The sequence below is a fragment of the Varroa jacobsoni genome, unplaced genomic scaffold (genome assembly GCF_002532875.2).
Source record: "Varroa jacobsoni isolate VJ856 unplaced genomic scaffold, vjacob_1.0 scaffold_1274, whole genome shotgun sequence".
Classification (NCBI taxonomy): domain Eukaryota; kingdom Metazoa; phylum Arthropoda; class Arachnida; order Mesostigmata; family Varroidae; genus Varroa; species Varroa jacobsoni.
In genome coordinates, this window is record NW_019214176.1 from 578,193 (window position 1) to 599,652 (window position 21,460).

The 21,460-nt window shown below is 39.9% G+C and overlaps 2 protein-coding genes and 1 long non-coding RNA gene across 7 annotated transcripts in view; 2 read left to right on the top strand and 1 right to left on the bottom strand.

Annotated features, from left to right (window-relative positions):
- Window positions 1–2,269: 2,269 nt before the first annotated feature.
- On the bottom strand, window positions 2,270–17,676 carry LOC111268308 (uncharacterized). 3 transcript variants are annotated; one of them, XR_002685151.1, is made up of 4 exons: window positions 17,564–17,650; window positions 14,762–14,867; window positions 13,082–13,316; window positions 2,270–12,386 (listed from the first exon to the last, which is right to left on the bottom strand). It is a non-coding gene; the product is annotated as an uncharacterized LOC111268308 (long non-coding RNA). The 3 variants fall into 3 exon arrangements; XR_002685152.2 differs by lacking the exon at window positions 14,762–14,867 and having other exon boundaries at window positions 17,564–17,676; XR_002685150.2 differs by lacking the exons at window positions 14,762–14,867; window positions 17,564–17,650 and having other exon boundaries at window positions 2,270–8,428; window positions 8,609–12,386; window positions 13,082–13,279.
- LOC111268307 (uncharacterized) lies at window positions 13,419–17,865 on the top strand. 2 transcript variants are annotated; one of them, XM_022847204.2, is made up of 5 exons: window positions 13,419–13,920; window positions 15,406–15,532; window positions 15,704–15,824; window positions 16,847–17,078; window positions 17,591–17,865. In XM_022847204.2, exons 1-5 carry the CDS (start codon window positions 13,788–13,790, stop codon window positions 17,764–17,766), a joined length of 789 nt encoding a protein of 262 aa, XP_022702939.1. In that variant the 5' UTR covers window positions 13,419–13,787; the 3' UTR covers window positions 17,767–17,865. The 2 variants fall into 2 exon arrangements, with proteins under 2 accessions (XP_022702939.1, XP_086827786.1); XM_086971660.1 differs by lacking the exon at window positions 13,419–13,920 and adding an exon at window positions 14,477–14,603.
- A 1,430-nt stretch (window positions 17,866–19,295) lies between these two features.
- The window catches only part of LOC111268313 (acylphosphatase-2), a 10,249-nt gene continuing 8,084 nt past the window's right edge, over window positions 19,296–21,460 (top strand). The window contains exons 1-2 of one of the 2 annotated variants that reach the window (XM_022847210.2): window positions 19,296–19,346; window positions 20,933–21,073. The gene's annotated coding sequence lies outside the window, so the exon portion shown is untranslated. Of the gene's footprint in view, window positions 19,595–20,932; window positions 21,074–21,460 lie in introns of both variants that reach the window. The other variant, XM_022847208.2, reaches the window with a different exon arrangement.

Sequence of the window (21,460 nt, forward strand, 5' to 3'; positions counted from 1 at the left end):
TGATAGGAAATCTGGAGGGCGTTTACTGGAGCACTCTGCCAGAATCACCTCGGTTAGCTTTCCCGCATTGCAGCGCGCGCCTTATCCATGTCGAATAATTGAATCTCCTCGTTCATCTAACCCACCCGATTGCGGAGAATCTGATCTGTGCGCACTATCAATGCTTTAGGCTGATTTTGCTCAGATAGTCCGCCTCATCGTCTTTACCAAGTCGTTCGAAACTGCCTTTTCCTGGGGCGTTCAAAATCCGCCTTGGTTTGAGGACTGCTCTGGATTGTATTTTATTTAATAACCGATTTAACTGCTTCCCTTTTGGTACTTTATTGCTTTTCGTGCTATAATTTCCCAGCTAGGTGTCTCCTATATACCATTTTTACCGCATCTAACAGATATTTTATATATAGCGAATCTCCGAACAGCCATCGCTTTTTATCGCCGACGTTCCGTAAGCTGAAGATCTAGTTGGCATTGTTTTGTGAAATTCCCCCACGGGTTTACTACTTCGCCACAGTATCCTCTTATATTGCATTCCCGTTGCTCTCCGAATCTTTTCAGAATCTATGAAGCTCATCTGCTTTGGGATTGCTCCTCCAGAATTAAGGTAGCGTATGCTGAATAAGCTTGAATGCTGAACAGCAGTGAATTCTGCCAAGTTTGTATTAAGAGTGTCTTGCTTCCCATAAATGACCGTTGCAGATGCAAACCAAACCAGTGCATTGAGGATATAATAGATTGAGTCGCCAACTGAAAAAGCCTTTTACGTCCTTCTTTGAGGCCCCACGTGTTTGACACGATTCTTGCGGGCACGGCTCCTGCCTTAATTAGTCTCACCACGGCTATATGGACACGGGGGTTCTCTTCAACAAATCGCTATTCTGGCCCTTCTGATTTTTCCATCCACCAAGCCGCCTCCGCAAAAGCCTTACAGCCAGCCAGCTACTTCGGTAGGTTGGCGTAATTGCAGTAATCGTGAATTGTGAGCATATGCAATCAGGTTTACATTAAAGGGAGATCTCTGAAGGTTAAGACACCGTCATACCTCACTTTCATTGTGTCATGTTTTTCATTGTTGTGTGGCTAGAAGGGCTGTATAATATGAAAATCAACAAAGTATTTGTGCATGTCTGATATATACAAATATGAAACAAATATAAGGGTTTGTTGATTTAGTCTATTTCGTCTGCTCTGCCGTAAGCTTTCTTAGTGCGGCACGCTTGTTGAAAGGCCGGATGCGTCGATGCCATAGCTAATAATGGGCATCGTTTTAGAAGAGTAAGAGTTGCAACCAGCCAACTGCTATAAATACACCTGCCTGGCTATACGAGCAGTAAATGCCCAGTGATTATACTTTGCCAATATGCTTTCTATGTATGTAACGGATCTGTAGAAGTGATGCCACATCATCGGCACCTGCCATTCAGAGCCGACGAGAAACATATGCTATGTACACAGATTTTGAATACGGCTTTCCAGCTTTTTGGCTTAGTGTGGCGTCTAACTATATCTGGGGTTCGTGAAAATGCTTGGTGGTACAAGCAATGAACCTGAACGTGCGTGCACTGTTGATCCGCGCACTATAGATCAAAACATTTCACCGTGTGCAGAATAGTGCTAAATGTGCACCACGTATTTGGTATAAGCGATCGTACGTTAGCTCTTAAAGACTGAGATATTGAGAACAAGCCGGTTTGAGCAAGTAAAATATTTGTCTAGAACCGTAGGAATATGACGTGGCATTTAAATGGCTAAAGCGATAAATTGCTAGCCCCCAATGGGCTCACTCCGAGTGGGTTCGAATCCCATCTTCGTCGAGTATGCAGTTTCTAGTTATAGATATAGCAAGAACACGCATATGGTCATGAACTTTTATTTCAATTTGAACCTGTATTGCTTCGAGAGTTCGAAAGAAGATATATGTCGTCTACTGCTGTGCTTGTCGTTGGCGTAGGCTCAGTGTTTCGAAGGATCTAGTGCTCCAATGTGACGAAAGCTTATCACACATATTATGCCTTACCGTTGTTTTCCATACGCCGCGAAACTGTCTAAACGGGGTGCGGCCAAACGCTAGACGACTTTGGAGCAGATAGTTCAGAACTATGGGCAACGATAAATCTAGTAGAGGAGTTTAAACTGACCCTTTCAGAGTAAATGCAAAAAATTGTAAACGTATTTGTTGAGAATACAGTACAGGAAATACTTCTACTTGTTTCCAACAATGACCAAGCTTAGTTTCAACTAGTATCTGCGGGGAATGATGACACCAAGACGCTTTACGAACAGCCGTAGCTGCCATGTATTTTATTAATCTATATCGACATGATTATGGGACGCAAAAATAGAGTTAATTGAAGATGTGTTATTAAATTTCGTAAAACTAGGCTGGGTCGCTCCGGATAGGGCGCCCAGCAAACGATTCGTCATGTATCCTGAATGCCGGGTAAATAATTAGGTAAAATTCAAATACCATATTATATATGATAATCAGAGCATGGAGATGCTATGTAGTATACTACATAGTATTTATACGCCGTGACTGTTATCAGTAGTGAAATTTAAAATTTTTATCTTTCTATAATACTGTGCACGGTTCTATCTTTGATATCATTCGTTGGAACATATCCCCATTGGTCATTCGTACTTTAAAGGACAAGCACACTTGTATAAGAATGAACAAAAACCCACTCATAAGAACAGAGCAAAATCAGCCGTACTATATTTCCGAGTTGCGACGTGGAAAAGACAAATTTAAATTCTCAAATTTTTTGTTAATCAATGAAAAACAGATACAACAATTCGTCGATTTAAGCTATCCTGCCTGCTCTGCTGAAAGCTCTTTAGCGCTGCACATCGACTCCATGGCCATTAGTGAACGTCTTCTTAGGGTGACAGCTGTGACTAGCCAATTTATATAAATACCCCTCTAGTTTTACAAACAGGAAGTGCTCGATGACATTTTTTTGCCAACAAACTTTCTATGCTTGTTACGGACTCTTCAATCTGATACTACAACACTTACGGCTCTTGCTATTCAAAACCAAAGTCTGTCTGTGTCTAACAACTTTCTGTAGGGAGCCTTGGGCTAGTGGCTTTCCATTTGCCGATTGGTTTGCTAAACCCTCGTTGAGGTAAAGTAACTTAGATCTAAGTTCAGCCCCCTTTCCGAGAAATATCTGCTTCAATCTGTTTAACAACCAGTTCATGGTTCATAGATAAGAGGGTCGCTAAATCGGAACGGGCGAGTGAATTGTGACGAAATGCCAACTCCATTGCGGCGCATTTATGGCTTTGATGCTTCTTGCCTGTATAAGCGCAAGTCGACTCAGTACCGCGGTAGTACCATTCGACAGCTGCGTGCTAAATTTAAAATTAACCGAGAACTTGAAATCACCAAGCGGGTCACTTCTAAAGTACTGCCTTTAGAGGAAAGGCAATAACAATGAAACGATAATTACGACGGGTACTAATTGCTGATACATTTCACATCAATGTAAGGAAGGTGAGTGGAATGGCCACTCTTTATATTGGTACCTAGTGGTCGAAATTTATACACTTATCTTCCAGGCCCTATTGCCGATGTCATTTAACTACAATAGAAATCGGCGGAAACGGTCGAAATGGCTGTAGTTGCGGCGCTGCAACCTCGATCATGTGTTTAATCAAAGATGCATTATATTTCAAAGAACAAATTCGTAGTCTAGACGAAATTAGATGTGTAGATTTTTCTTTCACTTGTTATATACCAATACAGCCATACTGATTTCTCCACTCCTAAGTGAGAGCTCCAGCTTCTACAAAAAACGTTCCCTTCCCACAGCTTACAAAGTAAAACGCATTCCCTTCGAGCTAGAACACAATTGATGTGTAAACATGAACAATTCATTAGTTGTTTACTACCGGCAAAAAACAGCAGAAATACATACATAGATAGATACGTGAGCCAATGCTCACGTCTTCCTTGTCACTTTATACCTGTTTCATCAGTTTCATGGGTTTGCCTTTGCATCTTAATGCCTGCCAGCATTTTCGGCGGACAAGACGATGGCTTTTTATCTTCTTTCACGTCAATAAATCTTTTTCAAAGAACGGTTGAGCGATATGGCATTGCACCGAGGACCATCGTCCTCCATGGCATCTCCGGGACAGCGGCTGTGGGCGTGAAGCAAGGGGCAAGATCTGGAAGGAAAGACGCTGGCCAGGCACAAAGCGAGTAAGGGGTAATTGGCCCGCCATTGCGGAACGAAGAGCGGACAGCCAGTGTATAGCTGCGTAGAGAACTTTCCCGGCGCGTCGGCTGCGCAGCTGAACGGTGCTGGAAGAGTGACGTAGTGGTATACCGCTTCAGATTGCGCGGAGAAGCTCCTTTCGCTTGCCTGGTCGACCACTTCTCGGGCAGCCAGGCGTATCTAGGACGATGAAGGCGTAGCACTTGCGTTTTCTGCTAATGGTAGCGACAGGCTTAGATTATTTCGAAACGCAACCCAAAGAAAAACACGCGCAAACATGTTCTGAGAAAGTGAAAAAGGTTCTAGTAAGTTTCAAAAGTCCGAGAAAATATTAATTTTTATAGGCAGTATGTTTCCACTAACTTTGCAATATTATTATTGTTACGTTGTATAGATAAAGTCTGGTCTATTGTACATTTAAACGTAATTTTAGTACACTTTCTCCGAAATTGTCATTAATACAACGGCAGGCCGCAACTGTTTTCTATTTTTGCAACTTTTTTTTTTGTAGCAAAGCCACGATTATTCATGGGTTTAAGAAACACAGTAGCAGTAAGCATAGTTTTATTAATCTTGGCACGAAAGGACGATGAGGCAAATTTGCCGTTGCGTTGGGCGTTAACCCTACCAAGCCATGCTTAACAGCAATACGAGATGCAGAAACTTAAAACACTTACTTTAGTTCCAGTATATTCCTTTTCCGGCGGCCTAGGCTCTGAATGAATGATTACCTTAATATTGGGACATGTATGCTAATTTGGATGACAGGGTGTAATCTAGCTTGAGCAAAAAACGTGGCTCCTAAACGAATAGCGTTATTGTATTAATATCAGCTAACTATATCTCAACCGGTAGTCCTGCTTGATCTTAAATATCACTAAATTTGGGTCTTATGACAAAACTCCATAAATGCTTTCATTCGAACAGTGTTACCGACTAGTGTCCTTGATGCAAAAAAAAAGCCAAAATATTTTATAAAAATCTAGACGTATTTTGAAAACAATATAGTTAATTTCTTTCCATTAGTAGTGGTGTACACAGAATACGTGATACGGGACATAAATTCGAATAAAACCCTGTGCTAGTCCTTCGTCCTACTTTGCATTCCTCTTTTATCGCTTTGAAACTTCTGAAAAGCTCGAAGGTTCAGATCGCCGTCTTGAATGCAGGTTTGTCAAGTAACCCTGCGAAGGACCTACATGTGATTTTGACGAGACTGAATGATACTTTTGTATAAAAATCTTTTCGAGGAAAAGTAAGCCATCGTTTTTTAAGCCATGATCCATCAATGATGAACACGCCCAACGATGTGGTATAAACCGCTGTCATACAACATAAACGTCGACAACATTTTTGAATTTGTATATCTTACACATGTCTACTATTTGATAATAAAATTGAAAAGTGGCTGTATAGCCTCCATTTTGGTCCCGCACTAACGCCTCCTTATGGAGAATAATCACTATCAATGGTGATCTCTTACCGACTTTAGGGATAGCGTGTCCTCGCCCGTAAACGGTAAGCCTTGGAAAGATCACGGGTCATGCTTTTCAAAAAATGTCCCTTGCAAAAGTAAGATTTTGGCATTATTATTTAATGTGGTATTCAGTATTTTCTTAGTCTTTCAAAAAAACCCTTTTTCAATGAAACATAGTACAGTTTAGCGCAGTGAGGAAATTCTTCTCAGTACGCTCGTTTGATTGTACATCAGTTGGTCCTGCCTTCTGAAGTCCCCGTCTTTGTTGATCTGCTGGGGACTATCGTTACCCAAACGCGCACCCGCGTACTTACCATTGAATCAAACCGCGTTTAGTTATTACAAACAATGCGTTCATCAACTAAGATATGGTTGCTCACCGTTTCTAATTGCACATTTTCGCTGCAAGGAAGAAACCCATTTTACCTCCCTAACCAAAGAATCCTTGTTAGTGATATCGAAGATTCTACTTAAAGCTTTAGAACAGCTGCATAATAGAAAACGAAAGTTTTAAATTGGCCTCGAAGGATGAAAGTCAGGTTCCCTTCATGTAAAATGTCTCAGATTGGAAAAATTAGTGGACGGCCAATTTGATGTCAACTATAGATTGCAATTTGAAGAAAGGCGCCGGTCTCCTCGAAATCCTAACCTCAAAGGCAGCCCTTTCACCCGTGGCCGCTACACCCTGTTTCTGAATTAGTCGTTCACTCCTAGATACCGCAGCAAGAAGAAAATTAATTCCCGAACGTTTCGATAGTTATATGTCATTGTTAGTGTAAGGTCGTTAAAATTAAGCTGTAAATGTAAATGATAATTAATATGAATATAAGCTTACACCGGACAATATTCATCAACAACATGCAACTAGGGTACTTAGGAAACGAATACTCAATTATTTATAGCCAAAAAGGACACATATCGCATTATTATTAATTAAAATTATTATTTTGGTAAGTATAATTACCGTTATTATCATAAATCTATAAGTATAATGATTTATTTTTGACCACCTGACGCTAAAAGGTTCAAGTTCATGCGGTATTTTGTCAAGCTTAAGTTTTTCAGTCGCTCACAACAACTAGCGAGCTTGTCATCCTCTTTGCCCTGCTAAAATTCCGATAAACCTAACAAGTTATCAAATTAAAAATAAGGATTAGGATACCGTCATTATACGGTCTTTCAAAGGCCAGTTGACTTTGGCATTTGGAACAATTTGAGCTGTTGGATAGTTCTCTCTTTACCTGTTCGAATTAGTCCAAACCCGCGAAACGGTCTTCGAAACAGAAAAACGATAATGCTGTTCGATTTGATGACTTTCTGCTCCGCAAGAAACTGAGAAACCCTTATCATTAGCCTTGAAACCGATTTGCCCTAGTTTTGTCCTGTTTAGAAAGTGGACCACTAAAAACAGTGTGATGCTTTATGTCAACCTATCTTATGAGAACTATACCGTTGATTGGACATCAGTATACAGATGGTGAATCTTGTTTTAGGTAGGAAATCTTGGTGACAAGCATATCAAGGTTAGTCAAATCATGCCAGGACAACTGAACTATAGGTTGGCTAGCGTTGTAATTATGTTGTAAAATCCGATGCAGAGTTAGTGATTCCGCGTTGGAATTACGCAGCTTGGCAAAACTTGCACGAGCCATAGTCATTGACATGATTGAAAAAAAAAATAGTATGTAGGTATCATAGTGCAAAATGGGACAGGATTGAATATCGTATAGAGACGGCTATCCTGGAGAGGTCATATCATGCATTTTTGATACATTGGTACATTTTGTTATATGCAACTGTTGTACTACAAAATAAGGGATAAGCTAAATCGATGGACTTTTGATTTTTCGTTAATATGACACACATTAAAGCACCCGACTCGCATCAAAATGTAGAAATCTACACGAGGTCAGAATAGAAGCGACTATCTTAAAATATGTACGTATACTGTTATAATTGTTGAGAATAAACGTACTTTATCTATGATTGGACATTTTGCTGATTTGCAAGTGCTTAAAGTAACGAAACTATCTCCATATTATTTTCCGCAAAGACAGCTAGGAGGCATCAGGGGATTGAGAAACAAAATATGCACTTTTGGACGATATGCTTTCATGCCAAAAGATCTTTAATGAATAGCCGGACAAAGCGAACATGTTTGATGGCATCAAAGCTTTTCTAACCCAAATGCATCTCTCTGTTCATAGTAGGCTTTACTTTCTGGCTCATTTCTCGGCAGAGCTTCTAAATGTACTAGGAAGATACCCCATTCAATCTGCTATAACTTAGCTTCATCCATTGCGAGACACGAGGCCTATATATGGCAGAATGAATTTAACGGAAGCCAAGTATCCTGCTGGTGTCCTTACCTTATTTCCGCCAGCTTAGTTCTACTAAGCGTGCTAGTCCTTTTGATCTTACTGGATACGGTCGTTCCAGTGATGAACAGCAGGGATATCGTGTAAATAGGGATGCTGTTACGTGTTATATATACCATATGTGGACCATATAAGATAAGGCAGTGGCGTCAAAATGCCATCTCGATCTTGTGTAAACAGCATAAATATGGAACGCATTGCTAAATCTCATTTTAGCCACTTCCTTCCGATTAACGACGCGAACCCGACTGCTCTTATATTATTAATACCAGAATTCCTGATATAAGGGACCGACGACGTCGCCATCGTTGTACTGTTGACAAATCGTTTTCCGTAAGCAGCCCGTACCCCTAAAGAAAGGTCAATATATATCCGATTGTTGTACGGTATACTGGGGATTATCAGCTTTGCATATAGGTCGTATCGCAACATTCATAAGGTCGAAAAGATTAGTTTAAACGGGCCTAGTCGGTTAGCCTGCGCAGGCTGGCTGGCTGGCAGGCAGGCGGCTCGATGGCGTTTCTACTCACGTAGTCGAAGGGAAGAAGCTCAGATGAAGCAGGGAAGTGCTTATCGGGGGTCCGCGACGCGGAAGAGACTGAATCAACAATGATGTATAGCTGTTACCACCATCGGAGTAAGTTCCTTTGTTTCTTACTTATGCTGGGCAGCCAGTCTACGTCAAGCTGACAGGAAGGGGCGAACATACATCACACTCATGAATTTGTTAAAGTAATTGGTGCTTCTAGACATTGTTTACATAACGCTGAAAAACACGAGTTGGCTATAGAGGTTAATATTTGAAAGCTAACGTTTATTTCTTACCCAGTCGCCGGCAAAAGACGATTGTTTTATCCATATTGCCTTCCCGTAGTGGTTGTCGGTAGCATTTAGGCACTAACGGAGATCAAGTGAAATAGCTTGGCTTTTCAATTGTCTATTCTGTGTCACAGACAATCGGGCTACAGCAAACAGGTTTAATGCTTTACTATTCTGGGTTGCGAAACTTGTCAAGAAATTAATCTACTATCTCGTGTTAGCCGTTCTTGAAATGGGAACCAGTTAGACATTAATCTCGTTCCAGATTGCGTAAAAATAGAGGAAATTTACCAGAAGTTCCAACTAGCCATAAATTCAGAGGGACGACAAAGATTCATCGTTGTGCTTTAAAGGAGCTCGCGCAGAAATGCCATTCCTTCAAAGTGAAAAAAGACATAACAGGGGCCACACTACGCTGCAGAACGACGAAAGTTAACTACCTATGAATAATGGATACCAGTCAAGAAAATGTAGTGACCATTGTAGAAATTTAGGTTAAATACGTTTTATATTTCACAGAAATACGTTAGGATGTCTTAGCTGCACCATTACTATCGGAATCGTCGTTCGTTTAATTCTTGCGGGAAAGCATTTTCTGCAAAATGCTCTGCTGTTATTGTATCATTAACTATTCATGCGTGACAGTAGTTACTTCTGTCCAACTTTAAAGGATGGTCATTCTCGAAAGTGACACGTATCTCCGGAATAAGGACTGCACAAAAAACGAGCCTTCTTGGCTTACTTTCGTCAACAACTTTTTTTAATGTTTAATTTGATGTATGTGATATAAAGTTTCGTCGATCTCCCTGTTTGCCTGTAGACTTTGATTTGATTTTGACAATTTCAGAGAAGGTCCATTTCAAACATAAAATTGCTTTGCAGTTCTGACCAGAAACGAAAGGGATCTCAGGGGTAAGATGTATAGGGTTTATGTACACTTTCAAAACATTCGCAGTCTCCGGAATGACTAGGTAACGCCTGAGTATAAGTTCCTATGAAGGAATTCGATAAGAACGTTGCAAAGAAAAACATAAGATAAACAAACGAAGAATCTGACAACTAAGGTAATTTAGTGACACACAGACCTATACATGTCCTAAAATTTTTTTATAAAATATTGAGTTTTTGTAGCTAGGTGACCTTAGTGTCTTAGGTAAGCTGAGTCACATCGAGCTGTCGAAAAGTTGAGACCTAATAGACGCGATTCAAGGTAGAACGCCTTGCAGATAAAAGAGATTTCTGTAAAATCCGATATAATTTCCAATTTTACTGCTACCGGGCAAAAATGAAGAAAACCTAAATGGGGAATTTGTACAGCCCGGATCTTGCACCATCATATTATGATGTTTGTTTCGGCCTCTGCAGAACCTTGTTTATGCTATTAATTTAGTTTCAATGGAGAGATGCTAAAACCACCTGTGGAAATTTTTTACTTAGAAATGGAATAATGATATTACGAAAAAAAAATAGCAGCACGTTATTGATCAAGCGGTGCATTTTTCGCTTAGTAATATCGTTTTGAAATATTAAAAAAACTCCAATTTCGGCAAAAAACGGTTACTACTTTTCGGCAATTTGATATTAAAATGGGCATAAACATTTTACAGAATAAGTTTTTACATATTATCGTAGCCACTTTGACAGTGGGTGGCTATTGATAGTCTATATGGCATGGATTAAGGCCATTTCTCTGCAAAATAGATCGTGTCTAATGCAAATTTTAATTTCTAATTTCTAATTCTAAATTTTAATTTTCTAATTTAGCGTCGTGAGCCGTTCAAACCAGTTCAAGACATAATGATTAAAAAAAAAAAGTCTTAATATTTGATCGTATAAAACCTTGAACAAACGCATCCCAGTACTTGATGTAGAGCAAAGAGGATAAGGTGAGTTGGGCTTTTCACTTAACGCACTGTTTTCAATAAAAAATATTATTGGGTTCCCACTGTAATAGTTATCTAGCGAGCAAAAAGCTTTGGGAGCTATCAAAAGCAGATTTACTACGAGAACGCAGTCTAGGCTTTAAGCCAAGCCTCGAGACGTTTTGTTCTGTGCTAAGAGCCAGTGGTCTGAAGCAATCTTTCCGCAACGGTCGTGTCGGATCGAAAACTCGAAATTCTTAGTCTCGGCTCAATGTATCCCAATAAAAAAAAAGGAAAATACAACAGCTGTAGTATACTGGGTGACGAGCTGCACTCGAGCCTTTTCAGTGGGTGAACCATAGCGATACTGAAACTAACATATAAAGGATTGAAAAGATGTTTGACAAATGTTTTCCCGCTAATTTCGATATTGCAACTTACAACTATGGCAATAAGTATAACGAAACTTTTTACAATTGCAATTGAGTTCTTCTCTCTTCGAGTATAAATTATTATAGATTAGACACCGCTGCTGACAAGAAAACACTTTTCGAAGAAGATCGTCCAATTAATTTGCGAACTCATTCATGATTCGGCGCTATTTGATTGGATTTTCCTTCAGAAAACCGTTTCCTAAAACACAATTTTATTTTCAATCTTTTAAATTCTTGCGTTATCTTGGATGTTTTTGCAACTTTTCATTTTGCCTCAGCAAAAATAACTTCAAGAAACTTATTAGAAGACGCAAATCCTATCGACATATTCAAGTCAAACGTAACCCACATGTTGGAATTATTTCATAATACATACTTTATCACAAAAAGCATTTTCTCGTTATTTCTACTCGAATTTTCAGCTAAATTCTGCGCTGAGACTCCATTGATATCCGAAACGGAAAATAGCTCTTACATAACGAATTCTAATTGAAATAGCTATAGCGGAGATTTGAAACAAGACTGATAAAAATACATTTACTTAAATGAACCAAATAAAAACCTGTCAATGGAATAGCCGAACGCAAAAATAGGCGCCAATAACTATTTTCTGACTGAAGACTGAAAACGCTCTAAAATTAATTTTACTAGCCGGTATGAGAATTGCTTGAACGTAATCCACCAAATGTATGTTATGCACTATTAATTTGAGCCGATTCTTGCGTCTAGAAAAAGGCACCGCATTGGCTCGTAAATGAGCCAGCCTCTCAATGATTTTGACAAGCGGGATTACTTCTCTTTAGGGTACAGAGCAGATACAGTTCTGTTGCTACATTGAGATGGGCTTTAGAGTTATAGTGCATGACATGTACATGTTTTCGTCATGATCTCGATATCTCATATACGGAGTGGTCTCCTATGATTCTTAACACACAGTATTTAAGTAAGTCCAATCACGATGAAAGATTGTCTAGTAACTGTAGATAAACACACATACACAGATGTACGTCTATTATCAAGACACGTTGCTTCTCCAGTAATAATAACGATCTTTGATGTATAGGTAGCTACGCCGTCGACGCGTACTTCGGTGGCGCGGATGTTTCAGCGTTGAGCCAAATAGACGCCGCTCCAAACGTAGATTGTAGCGCCTTGTATAGCAACCCTTGTAACCGGACAAAAGTTTGTTGTGCCTACACAAAGTGTAGGCTTTAACTGTTTTAGACTGTTAAAGTTAATCCCTTTTACGGCCGAAGCCCAACGTAGTAAGTACATAAGCGATATTTATATAAATACAATACAAACAAACGTTGACTAGCTGAGACAATACAAAACAGCAATTGACTGTACACGTGGATACAGCAATGCATACCCGGAGTGAACGCTTCACTCACAACATTAGTGGAATATATCCGTTCATATCCAACCTTGTTAGCAGTTAATTAATTTTTACTTTAGGAATGCATGTGATCTTCAATGTTTCAAGCGGTAATTCTACAAAGGCTGCACAGGCTATGACAGGGGTGACTTGTGAAGTCGACACTGTTGTGCCTGACTGACCGAAAGACCACTCCTGAGCCACTTTCATCTCACCCGTTTTCATTTAATTTGTCAAAAAATCATATGCTTTTCTTAAGAAACTGTTATACGTCAATACACCGATAGCGGGGCATACAGCCAGAAAGCGTATTGATTCCACACTCAGATCGTGATGCGGATCGGCTGTCTTTAGCAGGCATAGACCACTCTGACTAGCACAACCATATTGAGACGCTTTTTTCCTTAGGTCTCTTCTAATCGACCTACAATCGAACACAGACATATATACCTAGACACCTGCAATTCTTTTACGATGCTATGCCCTTTTGATACATGCGGTCATACTTACGCCTTGACATGCTCGTACAATAAACAGCTCCCATTCGTAGCGCGTCCAATGATCATTTGTACCGATTGACAGCGCGTCGGATAAGTGATAGGTTTGCTCTCTCTAAGCGAAACCGGCGTCAGTCGTCAACAATTGGCCCTGCGTTGAACTCGACAACTTCACCACGGAGCTTCTCTTACTTGGATCCGGTAACCGTAATAAAGAATCGGCAGGCCATTTACAATGGGGAACGTCACTGATAGACACAAAGAAACAGAGAGGAAAAGGGCAGAGGTAGTATCATTAAAACACGACGACTATTACCAACGAACGTGAGTTGTATTCCTCGAGCCTACCACAGGCTATCGACTCGTCGATGCTAGCTACAATTGGCTGACTGTGCAGCATGAATCTCAAGCTAACGACAAGTACTTGCAAGCGCGTACTGCTACCTCTTTTATAGAATGTAGCCGAAATCAGTGCATTTGTTACCCTCAGCTAAACCAGTAAGGATAAATGTGGCCGTGGGATGAGCAATAATTGACTTTTTACCCGATTGACATTGCCTTAAAAAGACATTACGGTTCCAAAAGGAGGCTTGAGGAAGAGGCCCCACTTTCGACTACCACTGGTCGGAGCAGGTCGCCGCTAAGATTGTGAGCGTCAATTAGTGCCGCTGGCTAGTCGGTGTATGGAGGCCTGGCGATAGGCCTATGCTGTTTCAGCCATGCCATCGCGATCAAGGGCAGCACGCAGCTCAGCGGCACCATCAACACTGCACGCACACATCATCAAGCTCGTGTTCTTCGTGTTGACGTTTCTCGTGTTTGTGATTCTGCAAAACTCGCTGGTGTATTTTGGTGGGTTATTAGGCGAAATAGAAATTTTTTGTTCGGTCGCTTGTAACAAAGGGTGTGCGAAACAGAACAGAGACACTGGCAGAAGTGTAACAACTTGTGGGATTGAATTCCATAGCTTATTATAGATATTGAATATGGCACGCTGCGTGGCCAATTTCTCACTATTTCAAACATGAAAAAGATGACGTAGCTTCAAGTGCTAAGCGACCTGTAGGCTTGACAAAGCGTCACTGGATGCAAAACGATACTGTTCGTTAGGTTGATTCGCTCTCATAAAAGATCTGTCAGGGCCAATATTAACTCTAATGTACGAGTCAGCGATTGCGCAACAGTGATTCGGCCTAAGCTGCTAAAGGTTTACATCGAAGAAACAGAACGTCTATGCAACTCCCTTCATACAATGCAGTTAATCAAACTGGCGCTAGTGGCTTCTTTAAATCTAAATTAATAAGAATGTTACTGTTGGAGGAGGTGTTCCCGACAAAGAACTCAAAAAAAGTTTGCGGCAATGAGTGTAAAAGTCTAGCAAGACGTTAATAGCTATTTCTTTTTGCAGAGTTTCCGTTACTTACAACTACCACACATGTACTGAAGGAGCATATTAGCGTAACGCTACATGTTTTGTATTAGTTGGATTAGACTGGGCAATTCCTTCCTCGAAATACCAGCTCCATATTAACTAGGTACGAACTTGATTATTTAGCCACGTAATACAGCACATACATACTGTTCATATAGGGCCCCGTATCTGTCTCTGTAGCACTCTGCTACAGATTACTATAGTTAAGCCTTAATGTTCTAAACCGTCCTATTTGGAAATGTGTTTGGTCATTGTTCGTACCATTTTCTTGAACCTTCGGGCAGCCGGTTTTTAACACATAGGTGCCCTTCAGCAGCAGAGTGGCTTGAAACTCCTTCCCGATCTTATTATTGCCAAAGCCATGTACCTAAAATCAGGCGACAGACAAGTCGTAGTGGCTTAGTTCGAATAAAATAGTTAAACTTATACTTTAAAATATTTTAGAAGATATATATTAGATTCATAAGGGGGGTATTCTTAGCATCTGCCAAGCGCAATTTGAGTCATTTTGTAGAGCATGAGAAGACCAGCCACTTTTTTTTCTCGATTTAGCAACACGTGTAATTGAGTCTGCTTTGTCAGAATTGTGCACAGCTTTTTTAAGACTCATTTTTTCAATGCGATTTCAATTAGTGACATTTTCATTTCAAAATGAGAGCTCGAACTAGCTTTCATAACATCGGAACATGGCTGTGCCGTTTCGAAGATGATCGTAGTTATCTACTAGAGCTCAACTGCGGGATCTGGCATTAGTCTTACTATTTCTTTAATAGAGCTAGCGTATCCTTGAGAAATAAATTGTCTTATCAATAAAACGTTTTTTCTCGATATTTTCTTACTTGAAAATGCTGGCGCACGACAACCGTCGCGTATTTTTTTCCGTTTTGACCTAACAACTGTTTCAGATAAAATATGGAGCCAATTTCGACTCGAACTGACTGGAATCCCGTGGTGGATTATAGTTTTGGCAGCTACTGGCACGTTAACAATATTCTGGATACTTTTTTTAGGAGTCGACCAATTAATTATGAGGTAAGTATGAAAAACACAACCCAAAAGCTATAAAAAAAAATGTACACTTTTTTTTTGTCTGTATATAACTTTAAATAGTATACATCCCAACAAAAAGCGCAGAAAAAATGTGCTCTACAAACGCCATTGAAATGTTTGTGTTTTTCGGTACCAACCGCATACCAAAATCAGGATATCAGGACACTATCGAAATGACTGCGAAACCCTGAGCTCGGATTTGGAGTCAGACGATAATTCGGATGTCGAGGAAGGGCTCTTACAAAAAAAGTACAGCAAGGAACCTTTGAATAAAGTACGTTTTTAATAATATTTAATATATAAATGTGTTGCTTTATTTCCTCCGCACAAACATCCGTGCTCACAGCACATAGATGCTCCCAAACTACCCTGATATGCCAGAATCGCATACATTCTAGACGTAAGATCTCTAATTGTGTCCATTTCAGTTTGTATAACTGAATAGAGATCAAAAGCAAAATTTTTCCTTCACTTGGTTCACAAATGTGCAGCTTGTCCTAACTGAATTCAGATACAATATTCTTAGAGCGTCATTTGCCTAACAGCGTCACGAAGTATTATAGAATCGTGTTACTAATTATTAAGCGCATCTATAGACCATATGCGTATAAATATTTCAATAATAAACGGAAAGCTTTCCTTGTAACGTGTTTGCTTGCCAACCTTAAGGACACGCGATGTCTAGGCTCGAATCGCGCCACAAACACACTATGCCTTGTACTGTGAGCTAGACCTCTAATGGAAGGCCGAACGTACGACTCTAAATATTCAGTTTACATCAGCCATGATCAATAACAATTGGATAAACCACTAAGGCTATACCTATATTTTTTACTGGACAGGGGCAGCTCAGGGAGAAAACCAGAAATTTTTAGAAGCTGTAAGCAACAGGGAATCAGTTTGCTCCCTGTGGTTATTGTTAAACGCCTTCGTTAGAACATTTTCCTACCAAATAATGATAAACTGAATGCTCTTTTATAATTATGAAATATAATTAGGGTCGTTTGTGGCTCGCTAAACCTTAACATTGAAGCCTAGACTCCAGTGAGACAATCCGTGAACAATCTGCTAGAATTAGATTGTATGAGTGTCCTTTTACAGAGAGTCCATAAATCAGTTTTACCCTAGCTTAAGCTAGAACCAACTTGTCGATTTTATGGGTATTTGGTAAACTAATTCAAACTGATGTGGCGACATGCAGCGTATATACTAAAAGTGCGTTGTAGTGGTCTTATAACCATGGAAGTAGGATTACAAGAGTTCTTATGTGTTTCATATTGTCGTTCACCGAAGCAGAAGGCACACACGTGCTCACAAAAACCGTCTCACTCAGCCAGAAGTTTCGCGGGAAAGGAAAAACGGCCTGGTGAAGGTCATTCAAGGTCTCAGGATGGGTCCCAGGGAAACAACTATGGAATCGTTCAACAATCAACCGGAGATCAACAGGGGAGTGAAAAAAAAGATCAGGATTCGCAAAATCCCACGGATGTCGATGTAGCCGTCCGTCCTGTCGACACAACTATTGCAGGTAAAAAAAAAACAGCTAAAAAACGTATACGTTCAAAACACATGAATATAGGTACGTATAAACATTTGATATATGTGTATATGTATATATATAATATATAGGACATATTGAAATTCAGAATTTTCGGCTTTATAAAATACACGGACCACAGTTCTATATACATGTTATTTACCAGGGAATTAAAATTAACGCTTAGAATATAACAGGCGCGCTTAAGTTTCTTAAAGACCTGTGCTCCAATAGGCAGTACTATACATTTTTCATCTTACTATATAAATCCAATTACGGTGGCCAAAACCACTTTCGTCATATTGGCGTATCATATACCATAGCATTTTTCCACCAAGCATACCCGTCGAAGGTAAATATTAGAAGTCCAAACATACATAAAGGAGTAACTTTATATAGACCTGGACTTCAAGAAACGTCATGTTTTACATTAACAACGAAAAAATATTATGAAAAAAACACGACATTTGGCTTACCTAATTAATGCCTCTAATTTTTTTTAGCTGGCGGCGAGGCGCGGGTATCACCAACCTACAATGTGTCTCTGATGAGCTTCTCAAATGATAACGCACAAGAATCCGGTTATTTGTACGGGTCCAATCGTCCCTACAACCCGATGTATCCTTCGGCTCCAGCAATGATGCAAAGCGCGCCGGCGTGCTTTAAAAGAAGCTTTTAATTCAAAATATTGTTAATAAAAAAAATATGATAAAATTAGAATATGGTAACAGTAAGCTGCTGTTGATCAGCTAATAAAGTGCTTGATTTTTAGGCTAAACGCATGCTTCTTTTCCCATCCCTTCGATTAGTATAGTTGATAAAAATTTATACGACACCAGTGTTGAAATTTGCAGAGCCCGTGTAGAGGTAATTTAGTGAAGGCAATAGGTCAACGGACCTGCTGGAAGCATTTTTAAAGAAATACTTTGAACAAATAAATAAATCAGCTAAATACTCTCGAACGTTCCTGTCATCCAATTGCGCCTTCGGTGTGTTGTTGTGTCATGTGGTATATACAGTACGTTTTATATACAATTCCAGTTAGATCATGTTCGGAAAATAATGCAGCCCTAAATCCTCTCGCTCTAAAAGCAATAAAAAAGCTCAGTGGGTTCACGACTTCGCTTTTATCACTACCCGTTTTTCACAGGCGGTTTAATAACAGGCGAAACTTAAGTTAATTACTTTTGCTATTTCCAAGCGTTCAGATTATACTATAAGGGCCAATATATTTGAGTCAAATATCAACAAAATATTTTAAAGGTCCGCAAAAAGGCTGTAAGAGAAGAACGTTGGAAGCAGTCCAATACAGTGAATACGAATGGATAAACAAACAAGATTGATTCTAAACTACAAGTATCCAGATGTCCGACACGGGTTGTCTGTTTTTTTACCCTTTTAACCTCTCTAGCCTCTGCTAATGGCCGGGCACTCTATCCCGAATGGGAATTACTTGATGCATCTTCTATGCGTGTTCGCTGCATTTAGAATATGTATTAAGAAGACGAATCCTTTACAGTAAATATGTGGGACATGATTACGTAAACGTATATGTCAGGAGCAGTCGAAATTGGTTAAGTCTTATGCCGTCCTTAAATCAAGTATTATCATCATTCTTGAAGTAGTACAAGGCCGGGCACCACAAAGGTGAAATTGTGCTATTTACTGATGCTGTTATATTATATATGTAAACGAACTTGTAGCTTCGATACTTAGTCGTCATAAAATATATTCTATTCTAAAGCTATAATTTCGACAGTAATCGTTATACTTACTGTACCTATTAATACGTGGTATCTGTATATATATAACCTGTGTATGCGTCAATAATTAAGCTCCTGTTAATTTCAAAGTGGTTTGCCGAGCAGCAAAATTGTTCTATCTAGTAAATTGTAACAGAGCTTCATTTACCTTTGCAGTCTCTATTCCTCACCAAAAACGGTTCCAGGGTTTCATCGATCGAAGACGCTGCTTCGTCCTGAAAATAAGCGCAGTTAAGGCCCTACTGTGGTGTGGTCTTTGATGTCCGTCGGGCATAATCGCGCAGGCTCTAGCAAGCAAGCCGAGTTAGCGGCGATATCTATGTAACATTGATGATTCTGCCGGAGACCGAGACCCGCGCTCTCTGTCAGTAAGCTTCGGTGCGTGTACCATTGTTGTTGCGTCACACTAGCTTTAGCGACTGTGTTTGGTCATTCAGGTGAAATCGACCCACAGATCGTGTGGCCCCATTGAAAACGGACGTGCCTTGAAACTTAAGTATATATGACGAATGCAAAATGGCAGTGTGACGTCTAGCAAAATTCGAAAGAGCTAAAGGATTTTTGATCGCACGTTGGCATAGCGACTACACATCACTTCGAATATTTTTTTTACTTCTCAAATTCTCAAGCACAGCTTATTAATAAGCTATCAACCTTTAGGTTCAGTTCGACATAATCATGGCCTATTTTCGTTTCTTAAGGGCATAAGCTATATGATGTTTCAACCTGCTATTGGATATACCAGTGAGTTTACATGTTATACGTGTGATGTGTAACAGATACACTAGGAACGGGCTTCGTACTGCGATGTCCTGTGTGGGAATTTTAATTTTTTTATATCCAATACTAAAGCAGTTTATATCCCACGAGTGAAGGTGATGTGATAGGCACGAGTACGTGTAGTGTGCTTACATTTTCCACTGAATTCTGCTTTCATTCATTTCTAGATTTTGAAAGCGCGTGTAGCTCTAAATTCACTGCTGTAGTATAAGAAATCTCCGCTGTTTCTATGAGTGTGGGGCTACATACTCCTACCTAGTACTTAAGCGTAATTGTATTTTATTTGCTTAAGCTGTCTCTGTTTTAAGTAGTTTGTTTTCTGTGCAGGTATGCTAATTAAAAATTACCTGCAGGGTGGCGGGGGGCGGTGATATTATACTCTACATGCTACCAGCCGATTAAACCCGCTGGGCACCAGTTAACTAAACAGAACATCTCTGGAAAGGAACAGATACTTTGATAATGTTACCTAGCAAGCGACTGCATCGATCTCATTTAGCAAACGCTCGGCAAATATGCTATGATAGAGCCCTATTGGTCTATAGATTTTACTCATGTTTACCTAAGATGCACAGTTTATTCACAACTATAAAGTTCCGGTCCCAGCTTTACCTTTGAAGCAATTGAATTCAAAATATCCATCTAAGCCTAGCTTCTATCATAGCCGAGATACTGGGTCTCACCGAAGCACCCAGCAATCATCGCGCCACGCCAAGTAAGAAAATACAGTTCAGTACGCTAGGGGAGGACTAGCCGATTTTTGTTTTTTCGTTGCTTTTCGTGCGATAGTGACTGCCGAATGGAATCACAGCACTACTCAACGACCTTAGCTTCATCTCGTTCCATTTGCGTCCGTCAGCAAGCACACGGATCTTCATAATTTACATACCTGGTCATAATAATTATCATTCATAATATGTGTCGATCCAGCGCTGGCTAAATGCAAACCCCTAACTGCTCCGTCAATTTCTAGTAAGCACCCCATAAACAAGTCCAATTATCTTATGGCTGGACCAGCCCAAGCGAGAACTCATGGCATATGTCCTATTACAACGAGACTTTGGACGTGTACTAATATGCTGTCTTTAGAACGCTTGAGTCGCATAAGATTAGTGGCAAATAATTCACTACAAAACATGGTATAAGAACGCCCTGATTTTCTACACCCCTTAATATCATCGGGATCGCGAGAGCAACAAATAAAGCTATACATCTTGACGAAGACTAGAAGCGCAATGGGCGAGAACGTCTCACGTCGCTTGGGTGACCTTTAGTAACTTTTGGCCATTATTTGTGCTGTAGGGCGTGTTCGTAGACGTATCTATCGGCTTTGCTAGACGACAAACGTAATAGATGGTTACAGTGGCAGGTGGGACAGATGTACAAGGACCAGTAGTAGAGATCTGAGTGAGAAGGACTGCGGCTACTATCGGAATACTTAAGGTACCTTTTGGCCAAACAAATGCGCAAAGACAATTGTCCTCAGTCGCTTAGTTTAAGAATAGCATATTTGTTTGCTTACTGTACACCTGATGTTCACCTAATTGACAACAGCTTACCCTTAACAGCTGATGATAACGTTGATTTATTCCTATTTCAATGACAATAGCAACAACGAGAGTCATAATGGTGATAGTTTTATAAATGCTACATCATCGTATTGTTTATTGAAATACACATACTGTTTTAATGGATACGTTAACGCTGAAGCGAATACGTTTCGAACAGTGCACGAATATGTCCGTGCTCGTTGGAAAAAACAGAGCCTTCTCGAATTGGTTTTACTGCAGTAGTTTCAACGGAATTCCTTCCACTCCTTTTACCTTGAAT

Coding starts and splice junctions, on each gene's coding strand:
- LOC111268307 (XM_022847204.2), top strand. CDS start 13,788: ATGCCATCGCGATCAAGGGCAGCACGCAGCTCAGCGGCACCATCAACA. Junction 15,533..15,703: donor GTCGACCAATTAATTATGAG/GTAAGTATGAAA, acceptor TACCAAAATCAG/GATATCAGGACACTATCGAA. Junction 15,825..16,846: donor GCAAGGAACCTTTGAATAAA/GTACGTTTTTAA, acceptor TCACCGAAGCAG/AAGGCACACACGTGCTCACA.